The sequence below is a fragment of the Cynocephalus volans genome, chromosome 1 (assembly GCF_027409185.1).
Source record: "Cynocephalus volans isolate mCynVol1 chromosome 1, mCynVol1.pri, whole genome shotgun sequence".
Lineage (NCBI taxonomy): Eukaryota > Metazoa > Chordata > Mammalia > Dermoptera > Cynocephalidae > Cynocephalus > Cynocephalus volans.
Genome location: NC_084460.1, coordinates 57,660,795 through 57,678,540, shown reverse-complemented (window position 1 = coordinate 57,678,540; position 17,746 = coordinate 57,660,795). Strand labels below are relative to the sequence as shown.

At 47.3% G+C, this 17,746-nt stretch overlaps 1 protein-coding gene across 1 annotated transcript in view; it reads right to left on the bottom strand.

Moving 5' to 3' along the window:
• The window catches only part of PRPF6 (pre-mRNA processing factor 6), a 42,208-nt gene extending 25,158 nt beyond the window's left edge, over window positions 1-17,050 (bottom strand). The window contains exons 1-9 of the mRNA XM_063093247.1: window positions 16,860-17,050; window positions 14,990-15,158; window positions 14,065-14,183; window positions 11,749-11,827; window positions 11,074-11,250; window positions 10,682-10,837; window positions 7,499-7,593; window positions 6,897-7,053; window positions 5,541-5,703 (exon numbers count right to left, since the gene is read on the bottom strand). Of these exons, the coding sequence (XP_062949317.1) occupies window positions 5,541-5,703; window positions 6,897-7,053; window positions 7,499-7,593; window positions 10,682-10,837; window positions 11,074-11,250; window positions 11,749-11,827; window positions 14,065-14,183; window positions 14,990-15,158; window positions 16,860-16,930 (1,186 nt within the window). The 5' untranslated portion in view covers window positions 16,931-17,050. The remainder of the gene's footprint in view (window positions 1-5,540; window positions 5,704-6,896; window positions 7,054-7,498; window positions 7,594-10,681; window positions 10,838-11,073; window positions 11,251-11,748; window positions 11,828-14,064; window positions 14,184-14,989; window positions 15,159-16,859) is intronic.
• Window positions 17,051-17,746: the final 696 nt, after the last annotated feature.

Below are 17,746 nucleotides of genomic sequence, written 5' to 3'. Positions count from 1 at the left end.
CCAGAGTGCTGTGGACAGTCTCTACCTTCTACATGGTTGAAAATTAATACTAGAAAACAATGCATACTACAAGAAGGGCCAGCTGGACAGGTTGTGAGTGAGCAACTGAGCCAGTGAGCAAAAGCACAGGAAAAGAAAGCAGAAACAAGCCTGGAATCTATGTCTGCCAGGCTGTTGCTTACCTAGGGGTGGCTGAGTGTTAACCCCTTCCTACTCCCGAGGGGGAGGGAAGGGGAGGATGACGACAAAGGTTCAGCCACACAGATGAGGAGTGACATCAGGGAAGGGAGACAGACTCACAGAATAAGCTGCAACAACCTACAGCTTCCAAACTTTCATTTAAGAAGCACAGCACTTTCTTCAGATGCCGTTTATCAAAACCCCCAAAATACAGGGCAGATAAACACAGAGTTCTGCAGTGTGAGGATTAAGGGAAGGCCTTAAAGCCCCTTGGCGGCCAGGGAAATTCTGAGCCCCACAGTCAGAGAACACAATTGGGACTCCAGCCCGAGTTTTGAGGCACAGTCAGAAAACAAGAATGCTTCTAGGGCAGCCCCCAAAGGATCTTGTTTCTCATAAACAGACAGGCCAACCTTGCTGAAAACAGACCTAAGATTTAATGCTGCAGCATGTGCAGAACCACAAAATTTCTCATATGAAATCAGGGCACTGACTGGGTCATTTGGGGAGCTGGACAAAGCCAGGATGTGGTCCCCTGAGCCTCTCTCTAAGCCCCACTCACCAGTAGAAACAATTCCCTTCTCTAAGCACCCTGTGCACACCATCAGGGCAGCTGCCTATGGGGATGTCCCTTCCCCTCTCCTATGGCCCATCCAGATAGCAGCCTGCTCGGTAGCACTCCACACCAGGCCCCAGTAAACAATGTTATGCTGCCTGGACCTGGCCAGCAGGAAGCAGCACATACATGACATGCCCAAGATGAGTGGGCCAGAGGGATACCCCACAAACCTCAAGGGCTTGCCCTCAGTGGGGCTGTGAAGGGGCTGCTGCTCCTATAGCAGCACCTCAAGGTGCCCTTCCCCTACTTCCCAAGTACCCTAGACTTCCTGGGGGCAGGGGGCGGGTTGCACAGCAAGAGGCTGCTCTTGACCCTACAGATCCAACAACACTTGATCTAACTGTGCCAGCCTCCAGGAATGTCTGGAAAGACAGGCCAGCTCCAGGCCTGCAGAAGAAAGCAATGCTCTCCTGCTGAAAAACAGCTCCTGGCTGGCTGCTAGGCCCTGGCAGGGCTGAGGGATATGCACAGACTGAGCAACCTGCTGCCCACCACAAACCAGGTGTCATCTAACAGACCAAGCCACGGGTGGTGCAGATGCAGTGGTGCCCACATCAAGCAAAAATGGCACAGAAGAGACAGGTGGAGCAAAGGCAGGTACACGCAGGTAAGCTGCCTGCCACCTCCCTCCCGTGACCCTCACTTAGGTCCCTGGGGAGTTCCTTAGGGTCAAGGGGCTGGGAAGGAAAACGTGCGCTGTGGTTTACACTGCATGGTTCTGCACAGCACACTGGCACCAAGTGCCCCCAACCAAGGATCAGGTTCTCAACGGCCACCCACATGTCAACAGATCTACATGGATTCACTGACTCACGGAGGACTCAGCCTTACCACAAGCCCATCATGCAGTGGTGGCCTGGCAGGACAGCGGGCGCCTCCTGAGCACCTGGAGCACCACTGAAAGAAACATTCCAAAACACTGGGCCTCAACCTCACAGGGTGTAACAGATGCTGGGAACAGAAGCCAATCTGTACAGCTGGGTCCCGCACAGCCATAATGCACAGGTCTGGGAAGAGGCAGTGATGTCCAAGTGACTCCCCCAGCTACAAGTCCCATCTCCACCTCTTTGAACCCTGCTGGTGGAAGGGCTAGTCCTAGGGGAGGATGTGTCGACCAGGACACAGGACCATGCTCCACCATCCCTCAGGCTTCCTCATGCACCAGCCCTGGCCGGAGAGGCTACCCTGACTCTCAAGGCAAGGCTGAGTTGCTGCCATACCCTGGAGAGATTATGCCTAGAGCCAGAAGGTCCTGAGTTAACAGTTTAGTGTTTCTGTTTCCAAGAGTACAAGTTAATGGGAATGACAGCAGCCAAAAGAAGCAAAACCACCATGGGCCCAACCCTTTGGGAACAAAGATTTGTTCTCGGTCACCCATCTGGGTAAAGACCTCTGACCAGGCCAGGTGATGGCAGAAGGTCCAGCAGTGGAAGAAGAAAGTTCTAATGTGCAGCAGGGTGACCCAGCACAGAGAGAACGATACACGATTGCATTTCTGTTCTCCCTGCATCTGTCTCCAAGTTAATATAGTCTATAAAGGACAGAATATTCCAGTGGAACTGAACTTGTAGAGTCAACTTCATGCAGAGATGGGTATAATGACCCCAGGACTCTGTCTCCACTTTTTGAGAGAGAGCCAGCACATCTCTGTAGTGCCCATCAGCTAAAAAAAACACTGTTGACTGACTGGGTACTTCCCAAGGTGCTTCTCAGGGGTCAGATATCATACTGCGTTGAGACCACCTCAGAGGAGACTGACTTTATAAGCAGCAGCAGAGGAAGCACTGAGGCTGGTCAACGTATGTAAGAGAACCACGTGCTCTGGAAGTCAGCCTAGAGATGGGAATAGTATTCTGAACACTACATACAACTGCAGAGAACACATGACCACACAGAGGCTGATGCAACCTCCTGTGGCCACATGACCATGCAGGGAGGACACTCAGTGAACGAGGGCTGTGCTGTTCCTGTGCTCCCAGAGGGACACGCTGGTGACGGCCACTGGAGGCTGCCACACTCATGGGCTGGAGCACGTGGTTTTGGTGTAAACATAAATCCACTTTCATACGTCTGTGTCCATTAGCAGAGTAACATAGCACTTCACACACACACTTCACACACATCATGGTGAGCTATGTCATCTTAGAGGTAGTCAAAGGAAAGCAGCCAATGGCCTGGCCCCTCCAGGGCACACTGCTCACAGGCCGCAACACCTTCTGACCCTGAAAATCTTCCTCCCTTCTGCAGATGAAAAGACACTGAAGCTCAAAGGTCAAGCACCACATCAAGGTCACTCAGACTCCTTGGGTCTCAAACCAGCATCCAAAACTCCTCTTCTCCCAACAAAGGACAATGATATCAGCTCAGCCATGTGACCAGAGAGCACAAAGACACATCCAGCCAGGCCCAAGTGAGAGCAGCTGTCCTGCGCCACTGACAGAGGAAGCTGTCACCTCAGTTTCAAAAATTAGACCCTTTGGGCCGGCCTGTGGCTCACTCGGGAGAGTGTGGTGCTGATAACACCAAGGCCACGGGTTCGGATCCCACATAGGGATGGCCGGTTGCTCATTGGGTGAGCGTGGTGCTGACAACACCAAGTCAAGGGTTAAGATCCCCTTACCGGTCATCTTTTAAAAAAAAAATAAAAATAAAAATAAAAATAAAAAATTAGACCCTTTGATGCTGACTGATTAGCTCGGTTGGTTAGATCGTCACCTTGTAACACCAAAGCCAAGGATTTGGTTCCACTGGCCAGCAAGTCACCAAAAAAAAAAAAAAAAAAAAAAAAAAAGACCCTTGGAGCAATGGCTGCCTTTTAAGGGTTCACCAAACTAAATGAGGCAGCACCCCGGAAAAAGAATGCTGCTTTTGGAAACACTCTGAGTGAAGTGGCAGGTCAGGGCCAGGATAAGGAGCAAAGGCCAGGCTGGTGATTCCGAGTTCTTCCCACTTCAGCGCAACTTCTCTGCCAGGACGACTCTGGAAACAATCTCTCTACTCTCCCCGCAGGCCCGACCTCCACAAGCATGCTCCCTTCTCCAAATCCGAAACCCACTGGAAATGAGCCCAGACAATCTGGTGGTGAACAGGGAGTGGCCACAAAGATATTCATGACCATTCATCAAATGTGGCAGGGGGAATTCAGTAGAGCTTCCCAAATAAATAATGCTAATTACCCACAGTTTAAAGTGCCTTTCATCAAAGAACTATTTTTCTGGCTGAAAAACAGATAAATTTATTTCTACACACCAACACAGGTGCTAACTTTCTGCTCCTGGACTCATTATAAGTGACTGTCTCTAAGCACTCAGTGGGCAGCTGGGCTGCAATTGAGAAACCAGACCTGGCAGACAGGAACACATTTGAATGCACATGTGCATAAATATGCACGAATGCCTGTACAGTCAGGGAGAACTGGAGAACACAGGTCACACATAAACTTGGCTTCTAACAGGGCCGGCCTGTGGCTCACTCAGGAGAGTGCGGTGCTGATAACACCAAGGCCACGGGTTCGGATCCCATATAGGGATGGCCGGCTTGCTCACTGGGTGAGCGTGGTGCTGACAACACCAAGTCAAGGGTTAAGATCCCCTTACCAGTCATCTTTAAAAAAAAAAAAAAACTTGGTTTCTAACAAACACAGACAGTGAATGGGCAGAAATTACCTGATAAAGGGTTTTCTCCCAAAGAGACCCTTGCCTGTGTGGCCCTGATTACGGGCCCAGGAGCCCTAACGCGACATACCTAATGCTCACACACATACACATCTGAAAAAACAACAGCTGGCACCTCTCACTGAAAACAGCCTTTGACTCCACAAAATATACCTTATTTCACCAATGCTACAAATCCAGGTAGAATAAGCCACTTGCACAGGTTTGCTCCAGAACAGCCCTCTGACTAGCATCTGTTCTGGAGCAAAGCTTGAAAGCAGCATCTTCTATATAATTCTGGGGAGGGGATAAATAGTGTTCCTCTTATGAGTTCCACAGCAATGAAAAATGAACAACCCACCCACAAAAGCTCTATCTCAGCAGCACTTCCGAGCAATCGGTTTCCCTGGCAGGCAAACCATCCCTCACTTATCTGACCATGGGCTGACGGCACATGCTGCCTCTTGGGCATTATGAGCTGCTCTCCACAGCTGCACAAAGGAGCTCGGTTTGCAGCTCTGGTGACCACCTAGTTGGCTCAGACTCAAAACCAAGTGGCACACTACCCCCTGCAAGAGCACATCATACCACATCAGACAGTAGAAAAAACAACTAACACACACAAAGGGCCTACTATGTGCCAGGCACTGGCTCAGCACACTCCTTCAGAGAGGCCATCTCACTCAGCCCTCTAGAGCCCCGAGAAGCAGGTTTTGAACTACTATTGTTCTCTTCCTGTAGGCGAGAAAAACCAGGACCACAGAGTGACTGCCCAACTCATTCAAGGTCACACAGCCAGAAAAAGGCAGGAATGAAGTCTCTACCCAAGCATCTCAGCCAGGATGGGACCCCCCCCCCCACCACGGTGTCCCTCCCCATGGAGGGTCCAGGGGCAGAGGCAACTCAAGCCAGGTACAGGCCTGGAAAATGTCACCAATTCTTCAACGACTCTTGCCAAAAGCCTGAGCCAAGCAGCAGAGAAGCTGCTCTGCACGAGCTGGGCACCAGGAATAGGGAGCACAGTGCGTCCTTCAGGCCACAGTCTCAGGGGCACCTGCTTGCCTACAGCACCTCAAAGAGAGGCTCACCTTTCCGTAGAACCCGCTTCTTTGCACGAATGTCTGTTTCCAGCTCTGCTGCTCTGATGTAAATCCTAACAGACTGTGGGAGATGACGGACAGCTTGGGCCACCACAGCCTTGGCGGTATCCCCGGGCTGTAATCTGGCTGCTTCCAGCCAGACATCTTCACTCTGTAGGGCAAAAGAAAAGAGCAGTAAGGGTATGTACAGACTGGGAGCCACGATGGAGCAGCAAGTACCCCCCAGATTTTATGAAAGTTAATCAGCCAGGCCTCAAACACACCTGCACCAGGGCTCTCCCTGTCCCCTGTAGCACTCAGGAATGTGGCTGTCATATGCTTGAGGGGACACACACATACTACTTTGTGAAAAAAACACAATCTGTCCTGCAGGATAAGTCCACGAACAAAGCAGAGGCTGTGTGTCTGCCCTAGAAGCTCTGCTCTGTGCTGATGTCCAGGGCAGTCATTCCTGTGGCCCCATTCACCACCAAGAGTGTCCCAGTCTGCATGGTAAAATACATGGGCATTTGTATCGCAGATCTATTCACAGTAGTCAAGAGTCCATCTTCGGATGACTAAATAAGGAAAATGTGCATATCCACACTCTGGAACGCTATTCTGCCATAAAAAAGAAGGGAATTCTGCCATTCACAGTAACATGGATGAACTTAGAGAAAATCATGTTAAGTGAAATAATGCAGGCACAGAAAGAGAAATACTGCATGTCCTCACTCATAAGTGGGAGCTAAAAAATAAACAAATACATTTAAAAAAAAAGAAATAAACAAACATACAACAACCAGAACAATACGCTGAACTCTCAAAAAGAGAAAAGAACTGACGTTACCAGAGGTGGGAAAGGGGGAGGTGAGACGGGATAAGGGAGGAATTGGTAAAGCACCACGAAATACAATTACATTGTATATTGTTGAATGTACAATTATCTTGATTTGAGCATCACATAGAGGGCTTCACAATATTTTTTAAAGCTTGCCTAATCACTCTACCTCCAAAAACAAAAATGTCAGAATACTCTCCTAAAAGTTAGCACTAGTCTTTAGGTTTCTTCAATTACGAGGGGTGAAGAGCTAACCGATTCAATTCTTTCTAGTTAAGGTTATCCTGTTATTAAACTAATGGATCAGCCTTTGTTCCATGTGAAAACAAGCAGAAAAAACCCCTTCCCACTTTCACATCCTCGTCCTAGCCTGGTTACTATCTGTACTTTCAATACCAAAAGGCAAACAGATGGGCTCTGACTGAGTTTACTCCTGCAAGGACCCTGCCCGGCACAAACATACTGGGTCCTTGGGAGCCACCAATAACACAGCCTTCAGGAAAACATCCTACAACATGCCTCACCTTGGGGCACATCTCCGTTCCCTTCATAATAAGGTTTCGGGCTACTTGCAGCTTCCCAGTGACTTCTTCCAGGCGGGCTGACGCAATCCAGGCTGGCGGATGATGAGGGTTCGTCTCCCGAACAGACTTGAGGAGCAGCCGGGCCTTCTTGATATCGCTACAGGAGTGAGAAAGCACCCAGCATCAGACCTAGACCCAGAAAGAAGGGGCTCACTTCACAGACACAACATAAGAACTATCAATTCTGATGTCCCAAGTGACACAAACCAACTGAAACCTCTAGTCAGCACTATTCCCAGCCTGCTCAGCATCCCTGCAGACAAATTCTGAGTACTGAAGGTCCAGGTAGGATACGTGAGGCACAATCATCAAGCTGCTTTCTAGTTCAGCACCAGCAGAGACTTGAAATATTATTTGTAAAACATCCAATGTACACAATGAATGGAGACAGATACATTTTAAATGGAAAACCAAACTATTCTACTAAATATTTGTTAGAACATCTACACCATATTTTGACTGTATACTTCCCAAATAAAATACAGAACATTCTAAGCAATAAGAGTTCCCATCCCAACCCTCCCACTCTTCAAAGCACTCACTTGATGTCCCCTCCGTGGGTCGGGATCATGGAATTTAAATCCGTCAGATAGCCTTTGGGGTCAACTACAGTCTGTCCACTCACCGAGTCAGACACCTATGAGACAGGCCAACCTGGGAGTCAGCTGGATGTGACCAGGAACACTCAAGACAAATGCTCAGAGGGTCACTGGGGCCCTTCCCACAGTCCTGACTACAAGTGGGAAGTCAGGAAGGAAAGGAGGACCACCTTAACTTAACTCACAGACAACCGTTTGTGATAAGTAAATTCTATATGGAAAAAACTTTATATTAAAAAATGAAACCTTAAAAGCTCCAAGAAAAAACCTAAGAAGACAAAAAAAAGGCCTTTCGAAGAATGAGTGAAACCCAGAAATCATAAAAATTAGTAACTTTAACTCATTTTTTAAAATCTGCATTATACTATTCTCTCTAGTTGTAAGTTTTAAAATTACCATGATAAACAACAACAAAAAAAACCCAATCAAAAAATGGGCAGGGCTGGCCAGCTAGCTCAGCTGGTTGGCGCAGTGTTATAACACCAAGGTCAAGGATTCCGATCCCCTTACCAGCCAACTGCCAAAAAAAAGAAAAAAAGGGCAAAGGACTTGAATAGACATTTCTCTAAGGAAAATATACAAATGACCAACAAATACATGAAAAGGTGGTCACCATCAGTAATGCAAAGGAAAACCACAATGAGATACTACTTCACACCCATCAGGATGTCTGTTCTTGAGGGGGAAAAAGGGAAAGAACGTAACAAGTGCTGGTGAGAACACGGAGAAGTCAGAATCCCTGTGCACTGCTGGTGGGAATGTAAAATGGTATATCTGCTGTGGAGAACAGTACAGCAGTCCCTCAAAAAGTTAAACATAAAATTACCACATATTTCAGCAATTCCACTTCTGGATCTATATCCAAAAGAACTGAAAGCAGGGTCTCAAATAAATGTTTGTACAGCCACATTCACAGCACCATTATTCACAATAGCCAAAAGGTGGAAGCAGCCCAAGTGTCCATCGACAGATGAGTGAAAAAACAAAATACAGTCTACATATACAACAGACTATCATTCAGCCTTAAAGAGGAAGGAAACTCTGACTGACACATGCTCCAACATGAATGAACTTTGAGAACATTGTGCTAAGTGAAATAAGTCAGAAACAAAAGGACAAATACTGTAGATTCCACTTATGGAGGCGGCTGGGGTGGGGGCATGGGGAGCTGCTGTTTCACAGGGACAGTTTCAGTGTGAGGATGAAAAAGTTCTGCAGATGGTTGGTGTGATGGTTGCACACCAGCACAAATTCATGTACACTACTGAACATACACTTAAAAATGTTTAAAATATACATTCCTTTTTTGTAAAGATAAAAACAGTTGAAATAAGGGCCAACCCATGGCTCACTTGGGAGAGTGTGATGCTGATAACAACAAGGCCATGGGTTCAGATCCCTATATAGGGATGGCCAGTTAGCTCACTTGGGAGAGTGTGGTGCTGACAACACCAAGTCAAGAGTTAAGATTCCCGTACCGGTCATCTTTTAAAAAAGAAAAAAAAAAGTTGAAATAGCAAATTCTGTGTTATATATATTTTATCACAAAAAATAACCATGATAAAATTTGTTCTTGAAGTAAATATTTCTGCATTCCACAAGCCTGAAAGAGAAACGACATACAATGTAAAGAGTGACTATGTTGAAACAAGCCTGAAAGGTAAATGGACACATGGCAAGGCAGGTGTCTCACAGGACCATCAGAGACCAGCACAAGAAAACACACTCCACACCACCCCAAACAAAAATGCAAATCAAATGAAGGCTCAGCAGGGGAGACCCAACAGGCCCACCCACCCGGTGTTAATGAGGGTGGAACAACACATTTTAGAAGACAATTTGGTATTCGGTGAAAAATACTCTGATCCAACAATTCCACTTCAATCCACTTCAAAGATATTACGGAAACATTTACTTAAACATACAAACACAGAAGCACATAAATTCATCAAAACATGATTTGTGATAGTAAAAGAAGCAGAAACCCCCCCCACCAAAGGTCCACCAAAGACTAAATCATGACACATGTAAACAAGACACATATTTAGTAACACAAAAACGTGCAATTTTAAAAATGTTACAGGCCTTTATTATAAAATATTTGCTCATGATAAAATTTTGAAAAGTATATAGTAAAAGATTAAGTGAAAATTAAGTTTCCCGCTGCATAAAATGGTAATGGCTGAATAGTTTATCATACTATTTTCTGTACTTCTAAGTATGTGTGAAATTTTTCCATAAAAAAATCTAAAAAGAAGCTCCCCATTTCATCCCCTAGTGGTGACCTCTACAGCATGCAACTCAGGACATTTTCTAGGGATGTGCAAATACATCTACACATGGATGTACTTTTCTTCCAACACAAATAGAAAATTACACACACTACTCTGCAACTGGCTTTTACGTGCATGACATTTGTCCCAGTCTGCTGGTTCTTTTGACATTATAGCGTTTTCTGTTGGGCTAATGTTTTTAATTTCTATGTAAACAAATTTGAAAGCACAAGGGGTCTTCACAAGGTTCATGGAAAGACTCACACTATCTTTTATTTCCATTTTTCCAGAAACTGTGTGAAGTACCCTTGTACTTTCCTTCATAGTTTCTGATGTGCATCTCAGAACCAGAAAGGGCTCTCAACCTCACTGTAATCTGGAGCACCCAGTCTCTAAAGTAGAGCACATACATGCTCCCCACAGGCCACATGACAACCTACAGGGATGCAAGAAAAAAATACTCACATTTTTACAGAGGGAAGGATGGTAAGCCTTATCTACAGGATGCACGCGCAATGGGCCCAGGTCTCTGAGGGGAGGGCAGGCATGCCACACGGGCTGGCCCTTGGTTTGAGGCACTCTGTGTGCACGGTGCCTGTGTGCCCTACAGGTGGATGCACAGACCCACATGCATGCAGAATCCCAACCACTCTTTGTAAGGGGACAGGGAATCTTACGTTGTCACAGGTCTGCTTATCTCATGACGAAGCACTTACAAAGGACAAGCTTTTCATGTTTCTGTTTTGAGTTTCTTGGTTTTTTTTTTAAAAAACCAAGCACGTATTAGTTTTATAATAAGAAAACAAAATTTTAAATGCCACCTATAGGAAAACACTGTGTGACAAGCTCTTACCTGGCTCAGCCTCATGTCCATCAGGGTGTTCCTCGCTTGGCCAATCTTCCTCATGTCCAACTCACCTGTGCCGGGCGTCATCAATCCTGGTGTCATCCCGCCTGGGTATGGAGTGTTCAGCCCACCAGGATAGGGTGTGTTAAGACCTCCGAATTGCTGGGGGGGGTGGGGTGAGAAAGGATGAAACATTGGCTTCCATCTGCATGCCGAAGAACCTTACTTTCTCTGAATTCTTTCCACTGTGCCCTGACGTACACACGGTTGTGCAGAAAGACCTAGCCACAGCACAGCTACTAAACTGCAGAAGTGCCTAATCCACACCACCCGCCACCCCGTCACCAATCATCTAACCAGACGGAAGGAACCCTACTCGCTTTCTTTCCTATACTCACAGTTTGTCGGGGATCCACGGAAGTATGACTCTCTCCAGTCTGTAAATGCTTGGCAAAGAAACTGTCAGGAACAGGGGTCAGCTTCTCATAGCGGGGATTCCGCTGGCGTTTGTTTCTGGCATCGCCAACCTCAGGGATGCTCAGCCACTCTTCCTCTGTGACTTCCGCCAACTTCCTCTGGAATGGACAACCCCAAAACATCAACTCTCCAGCAGAACGTCACAGGCACAGGTCGAACCACACTCTCCCTCACCCCTAGCCTCCAGACCATCCAGTTGATATGAACCAAGTAGCCTTACAAGGGATTTTGATGCAAAAATGGTTTTCTACTTCTCTTACTGGGGGGAAAAAAATCAATCTATTGGATCTGCTCTACTTCACTAAAATGTAAATTATTCTGTCAAAGCCCAGAGGATGTGGTTTAGAAAAACTTATGCATGAATGGAGTTAAGATAATAAACAAAATAAGTTCAATTGTCCCACTTTTTACTGTAGGGGAAGGAAAGGGTTTTTTTTAACACACACATATACATAAAACTAAACATACTCAAGTGAGGACTTTCTTGGTCCAAGAATCTACGCTCTGAATTACATATAGAGCAAAGTTAGTGAAAAGCACTCTGGCTCTCTGCTGGTTAAGTGCACTAGAAACAGCAAGCCACTGCATCTGCTTACTTTGAGATCTGAGAACTGCTGTTGGATTTTGGGCCGTTCCATACGGTACTTCTCAATTTCTTCTTTCTCCCTCTGTTCCCTAGGAAATAAAACATGTGCAAGTCACAAACACTGGAAACCCATCGTGAAACATAGTTGCTTTATCACATGCCTTAATTAAATCACCAAAAAGAACAATCCCACGCTCTCAGCAGTTAAATTGAATATACCTTAAGATAGCTATGGATACAATCACAAATCTAATAACACAAATACCTACCAAATGAAAACAGGCAGAAATTCACTAACAAAAAAAAAAAAAGTTAGGGGCTGGCCAGTGGCTCCCTTGGGAGAGTGCGGTGCTGATAACACCAAGGCCAAGGGTTCGGATCCAATATAGGGATGGCCGGTTCGCTCACTGGCTGAGCGTGGTGCTGACAACACCAAGTCAAGGGTTAAGATCCCCTTACCGGTCATCTTTAAAAAATATATATGTATAAATAAATAAATTAAAGTCTTAGGAGACATGACATGAGGAGGAATCCTGATTGCATCTTGGTTTGGAAAAAAGCAATTCTGTGATATTATGGGGATTGGCTACTGTTCACATTGCTAGGTGTGATAAAGGCACCATGCTCATGTAGGAGACAGGTGCTAGGTGCAGAGGAGTGAAGTGCTGTACCCACCAACCCTGAAATGACCCAGAAGAAATACCCGTAGATGCAAATGAACAAATGTGCCAACTGGGAGCAAAAGCTGAAGCCACGTGGGTCTCATGGTGCTCACCACAGTACTCTTTCTACATAGGTGAGGTGTGTTTTGAAAGTTCTCAGAATAAAAAGTTTAAAAAAGTCAATCACTTCTTAAAAACACTTAACATGATGACTTTCTATATGTGTCCATATCACTTGCTGTTTTTTAAAACGAATTAGCCCCGGGCAGACCCTGTGGCTCAATCGGGAGCCGAGGAGCGCCGAGGCCGCGGGTTCGGATCCTATATAGGTATGGCCGGTGCGCTCACTGGCTGAGTGCGGTGCGGTCGACACCAAGCCGAGGGTTGCGATCCCCTTGCTGGTCACAAAAAATAAATAAATAAAAATAAATAAAATAAATAAAATAAAACGAATGAGCTCCACAGAATCGAAATCAAATCATTAAAATGCAAAACCATTCACACGTAATTACTACAGATATAAATTTATGCGTATCAATTTAATAACGAGCTTTAAAAAAATCTCCAGAAGAACTGTACTTCACTCATCTATAATGATCTTGAAAAAACTTAAAAATCCTGCACACATCATGAGAAGTTACAAAATTGCATGTATAAAAAGCAATAAAAAGAGAAAAATGAACCAAAATGTTAACTGTCAGTTTCCGGGCTTATGAATAAATACTATACTTTTGGGTAACTCATTAGCTCAGTTGGTTAGAGCATGGTATTATAACACCAAGGTCAAGGATTCAAATCCCCATACCAGCCAGCTGCCAAAAACATAAAAATAAATACTGTACTTTTAACTATACTTAATCTCACTTTCCCAACATTCCATAATGAGAATGTATTATTTTTATAATAAGAAATATTTAAAACTTACAAAGTAGTATCATTCATTATGTTTTGCAGCACCATGTGCTCACTTGACATAAATTTCCCCAGAACAAGGACAGAGAATTCAGGAAGTTACCACAGCAACTGGTCACTGAGGGGATATCAGCACAACAGATTTGCTAACTAGAGTTCAGGGCAAGATGCCCACCTCAGAGCCCTCAGAGAAAGCAACAGGTCTTGCAGAGGAACAGTCTTATCTCCAACAAGGCACCCAAGAACAGAATGCCTGCCCATGGCAACTGGCTCCCTCCAGCTCCCTGTGTTCTACGACTCCTACGGCCCCGCTTGACCCCTGCGAGGTCGTGTCACAATAGTGCATGTGGAGCAAGCTTCCCATACCACAACCACCTATCCAAGAAGATTTAGATGTTCATCTGCCATCTTCGGTTCATTTCCAAATTACTTAATATAGATTAATCAAAGCCACTATGCCCATTTCAAAGATGGTAACCCCAAGAGAAAGCCAAAGTAATCCCCCAAATTCTGCTGCTTTCTGGAAAGCCAGACTTAGCGTTCTTAAGTTCTCTACTGCAGTCCCCAGGCCCAAAGGCAGCCCAGCATTCATGCAAGTGCAGCTGCCAGACACCAAGACCTGAGTGGCCTTAAAGTTCAGCAGACACACACACTGCCCCTGCAACTTTTCTCCAAGTTCAGAACAAGTCAAAACAAGACATTTTTTAAGAAGATGGATACACACAGTGTGAAAGGCAGTAATTTCTGTTTACCTTCTTTCTTTTCTTCTTTCATCCATCCTCTTATCCAGGGCTGCATAAATTGCGTCTGCTTCCTCGTCATCTTTTTCGTAGGGTCCACTTGAGAAGAGACTCCCAGCATAGCCATTAAACTGAGAACCAGACAACATACGTACAGGGATCAGTTCTTCCTCCAGTACAACCCCACCAGCAGAAACAGAGAACATCTCTAGTTGTAAAATACTTGCTAAATTATTTTTCTCATCAGACAAACCAGAATTGAGAGACAGTCTACAACATAACTGATGAGTGCTCTGCGAGTGTTAAGGGTAGGGGAGACGGAGGAGTCATCCCAATGGGGAGAGACAACAAAGTGTAACAGGGGATCCTGGGCTGGGTCCTAAGCCAGAAAAGGACATTCATGGGAAAACTGGTGAAATTCAAGTAAGATCTACAGATTAATTATCAGTACTGTGTCAATGTTGATGTCCTAGCTTCAATAATTGTACTAAGGTAATGTAAGATGGGAGGAAGTTTGGTGAAGGGTATACAGAAACTCTTTTATGATCTTTTCTTGGTATTATTTTTGCAATTTCCTACAAATTTGAAATTATTTCAAAATTAAAATTATTTTAGGGCCAGCCCATGGCTCACTTGGGAGAGCGTGGTGCTGACAACACCAAGTCAAGGGTTAATATCCCCTTAACTGGTCGTCTTTTAAAAAAAAAATTTTTTAATTATTTAAAAAATCTTTCTCAGAAGAAAGATATCATCTGTTAGAAGACATCTAAAAAAAACCTCAAATGACTGAACACCAATTAACTGAAGATGTCCCGTGGGCAGCTGTACTATTAAATGTACCAGCCACTCATCACAGACGCCAACAGCACCCTGGATTAGGAAGCTGGTGAGCCCTTCTGGAGACTAGCTGGAGAAGCCACAAAGCCCCACAACTTACCTCATCGTAGTTGGTGTCATTCAGATCCTCGTCGTCATCATCGGCAGCCTGGTTTTTCTTCATCTGGTCCCCGACGGTTCTTTTGCCTGGCGGTGCATGGCGATCATCCACAGGATCATTGGCGTCCCGGGCGGGCCCAATGTCAGACCGGGTGGTAAAGCCAGTGGCACTGCAGGAGACCCCGAGACACCGGTTATCAGGATGACCCTGCTCCTGCACTCTTCCTTCGACGTGCAGTCATCTTAAAAACACCCCTTTTTCTGACACCTCTGCGAAACCTGCAAAGATCCTGGTGGCCGTGAACTGCACTCTCAAACCATGCTCTCAAATACTACTGGTCTTCTCTCCTTGCCTGAACATTTAGACCCACTCTGAGGAGGTTACCAAGGCAATCCCTCTCCACCCCAGGCTCCTCCATTTCTCCTCCACACGACTGCCCATGCCTTCAGACCTACCTCCCACCAAAACCTACTGATCATCTCCGCTCCACTTCCAACAAGGCCCTCAAACCCAACGTGGCTCACACTGAGCTTCCCTCTGTGCTCACCGTGCAGCTGCTCTGGGCTGCTTCAGTGATAACGGCATTGCTGTCCCAGGCACCGAGGCAGGCATACGACATCACCTCTGCCTCCCTCTCCGCCTTCTCTATCCTGCCTGACCCGAAATACTGCTGATTCCACCTCCAAAATCTCTCCTTCCCAGACCTTGACTCCCATCAAAGCTGGGAACCAAGTTAGGTATCCACGCTTCCCTATTTCAACTCATGCTATGTCCAGTGATTCTCCCCAAAACACAGCTCTAAGGCCTTCTGAAGTGTTGATGTCTCTCTGATGAGCCTGACGTTCAAGAACCCTGAAACCTGCTCCATCCCATTTGCTGCACATTCCACTCACGCTGGATTCCTTGCTGTTTCCTGGTCCTCCTCCATGCCTTGACTTCTTTTTTTAACTGCCCGCACACAAAATGCCAGTTTCTCCTCTACCCGTACCACATTTCTACATACCTAAACCCAACTCTCCTCCTAAACCTGGTTCAAATTCATTCCATAGAATGTACCAAACCTGGTACATTCATTCCATAGAGTGTCCCCTGACCTCTGGAACCCCTAAGTTCCAAATCTGTTCTTTTTGTACTTATTTATACTAATACCACCTGAAGATGATGTCAGTACGAGTCTTGTGCACAGCCCACTGGTTCTCCTATAACACGACCAAGAAAAACCCAGTACTTTTCCTAATCAAATCAAGAGCGAAAAAGGATGACGAGACTGCTTATCTATGCAACAATCTATGACGTTAACGTATGCGGCAAATAGGGGAACCAGGCACAAGCCTTACAGATGCCATCCCTTCTTCCAGGGAGCTGAGAATTTGAACAAGCAGCAAATGAGGACCAATGCCATAGGGGAAAGAACGGGGCGCTGTGAGCCACCACACAGGAATCCAGCCCAGACCACGGAGAAAGGGTTAGCCGCGCTCAAGGCAAGGAGGGGTCTGCTGGCCTGGAGAGGGTGGTCGCCTGTTACTATTACACTTGAGAGATTCTTCCCCGCCTCACTCTGCACGCGAGATTGTCATTCATTTTAGAGACCGAACGCCGGGGCTGAGCCGACACGCAGATAAGCCCCAAGTCACGTCCACCGGGCCTCAGGTAGGACTCCCACCCGGGTTTGTCCTGGCCCCGAAGCCCACCACATACACCAGCGACTACGCCAAACCACCGAGAGCCTACCAAAGAGCGGCCTTGGCCCCCACCCGCCTCCAGACCCCGCACGCGCGCTCGGTCCCCTGCTCGCCCCCGCCTGCGCACTCCGGACCCCGCTCCCGGACCCCGCCCGCACGCCCCGGGCCCCGGCCGCCCCAGGCCTCACCCGCGGCCCAGTCCCGGCACGTAACCGAGCGGTGCGGGCATGCCCAGGAACGGCTTCTTCTTCTTGTTCATGGCTGCGACTACGGCCAAAGCCGGGAAGGCAGGGGACGAGGTTCCGCTGTCAAAGGAGTCGCGGCCTCCCGTCACCCACACCCCGGAAGCAAAGCGCTCTCGGCGCAAGGCCCCGCCCGCCTCGGGCTCCCCGGCGGAAGCCCCGGCGCGCCGCTGACGACTTCCGGCCGCGGCCAGGTTGCGGGTCCAGCGGGCGAGGGCGCAGACGCTGCAGCGCCGCCTTGTGGCCGGGCGTCACGCGGCTACACCTCCCGACGAACTCCGGGGGACCTGCCTGTGCGAGCAGGACGCGCGGGGCTTCCCACGCCGCCCTTCGGGCCCTGGTCACTTCTGAGCGGAGCTGCACACCTGTCTGTGCGTGCGACCTGCGTGCAGGCCGCTGCCCTCCGCTTTCGCCGCTCAGGCTCCTGGGCCCCAGGTCGGGCACCCGTCTCTAATGGCCCACACGGGGGCTCCACCCCACACCCCCCACCATGCCCTGAAAATTTTGGTGAGGGCGAGCCCAGCCACATCCCCAGCTCCTGGAGAGCTAATTGAGGAAAACAAACGAATGCAGCAGACCTGTCAGGAACACTTATGTGGACGTGGTGGTCACAAGCATGTGGGTGAATTCTGTGTGTACTAGTGGGGCGTGTGTACAGGTCAGATCACGTGCATGACTCTACTCTGTTCATGCGTTTCTGCATGTCCACGTGCACCTCTGCCTCTTCTGCTGTGAGACATCCCCTAGCCCCCACATGCACCTGGGGGCATCACGCAGGCTCTTGGGCAAAGAAGGCAACACTCAGCTAGTTGCAAGCCTGGCCTTCTGTTGAA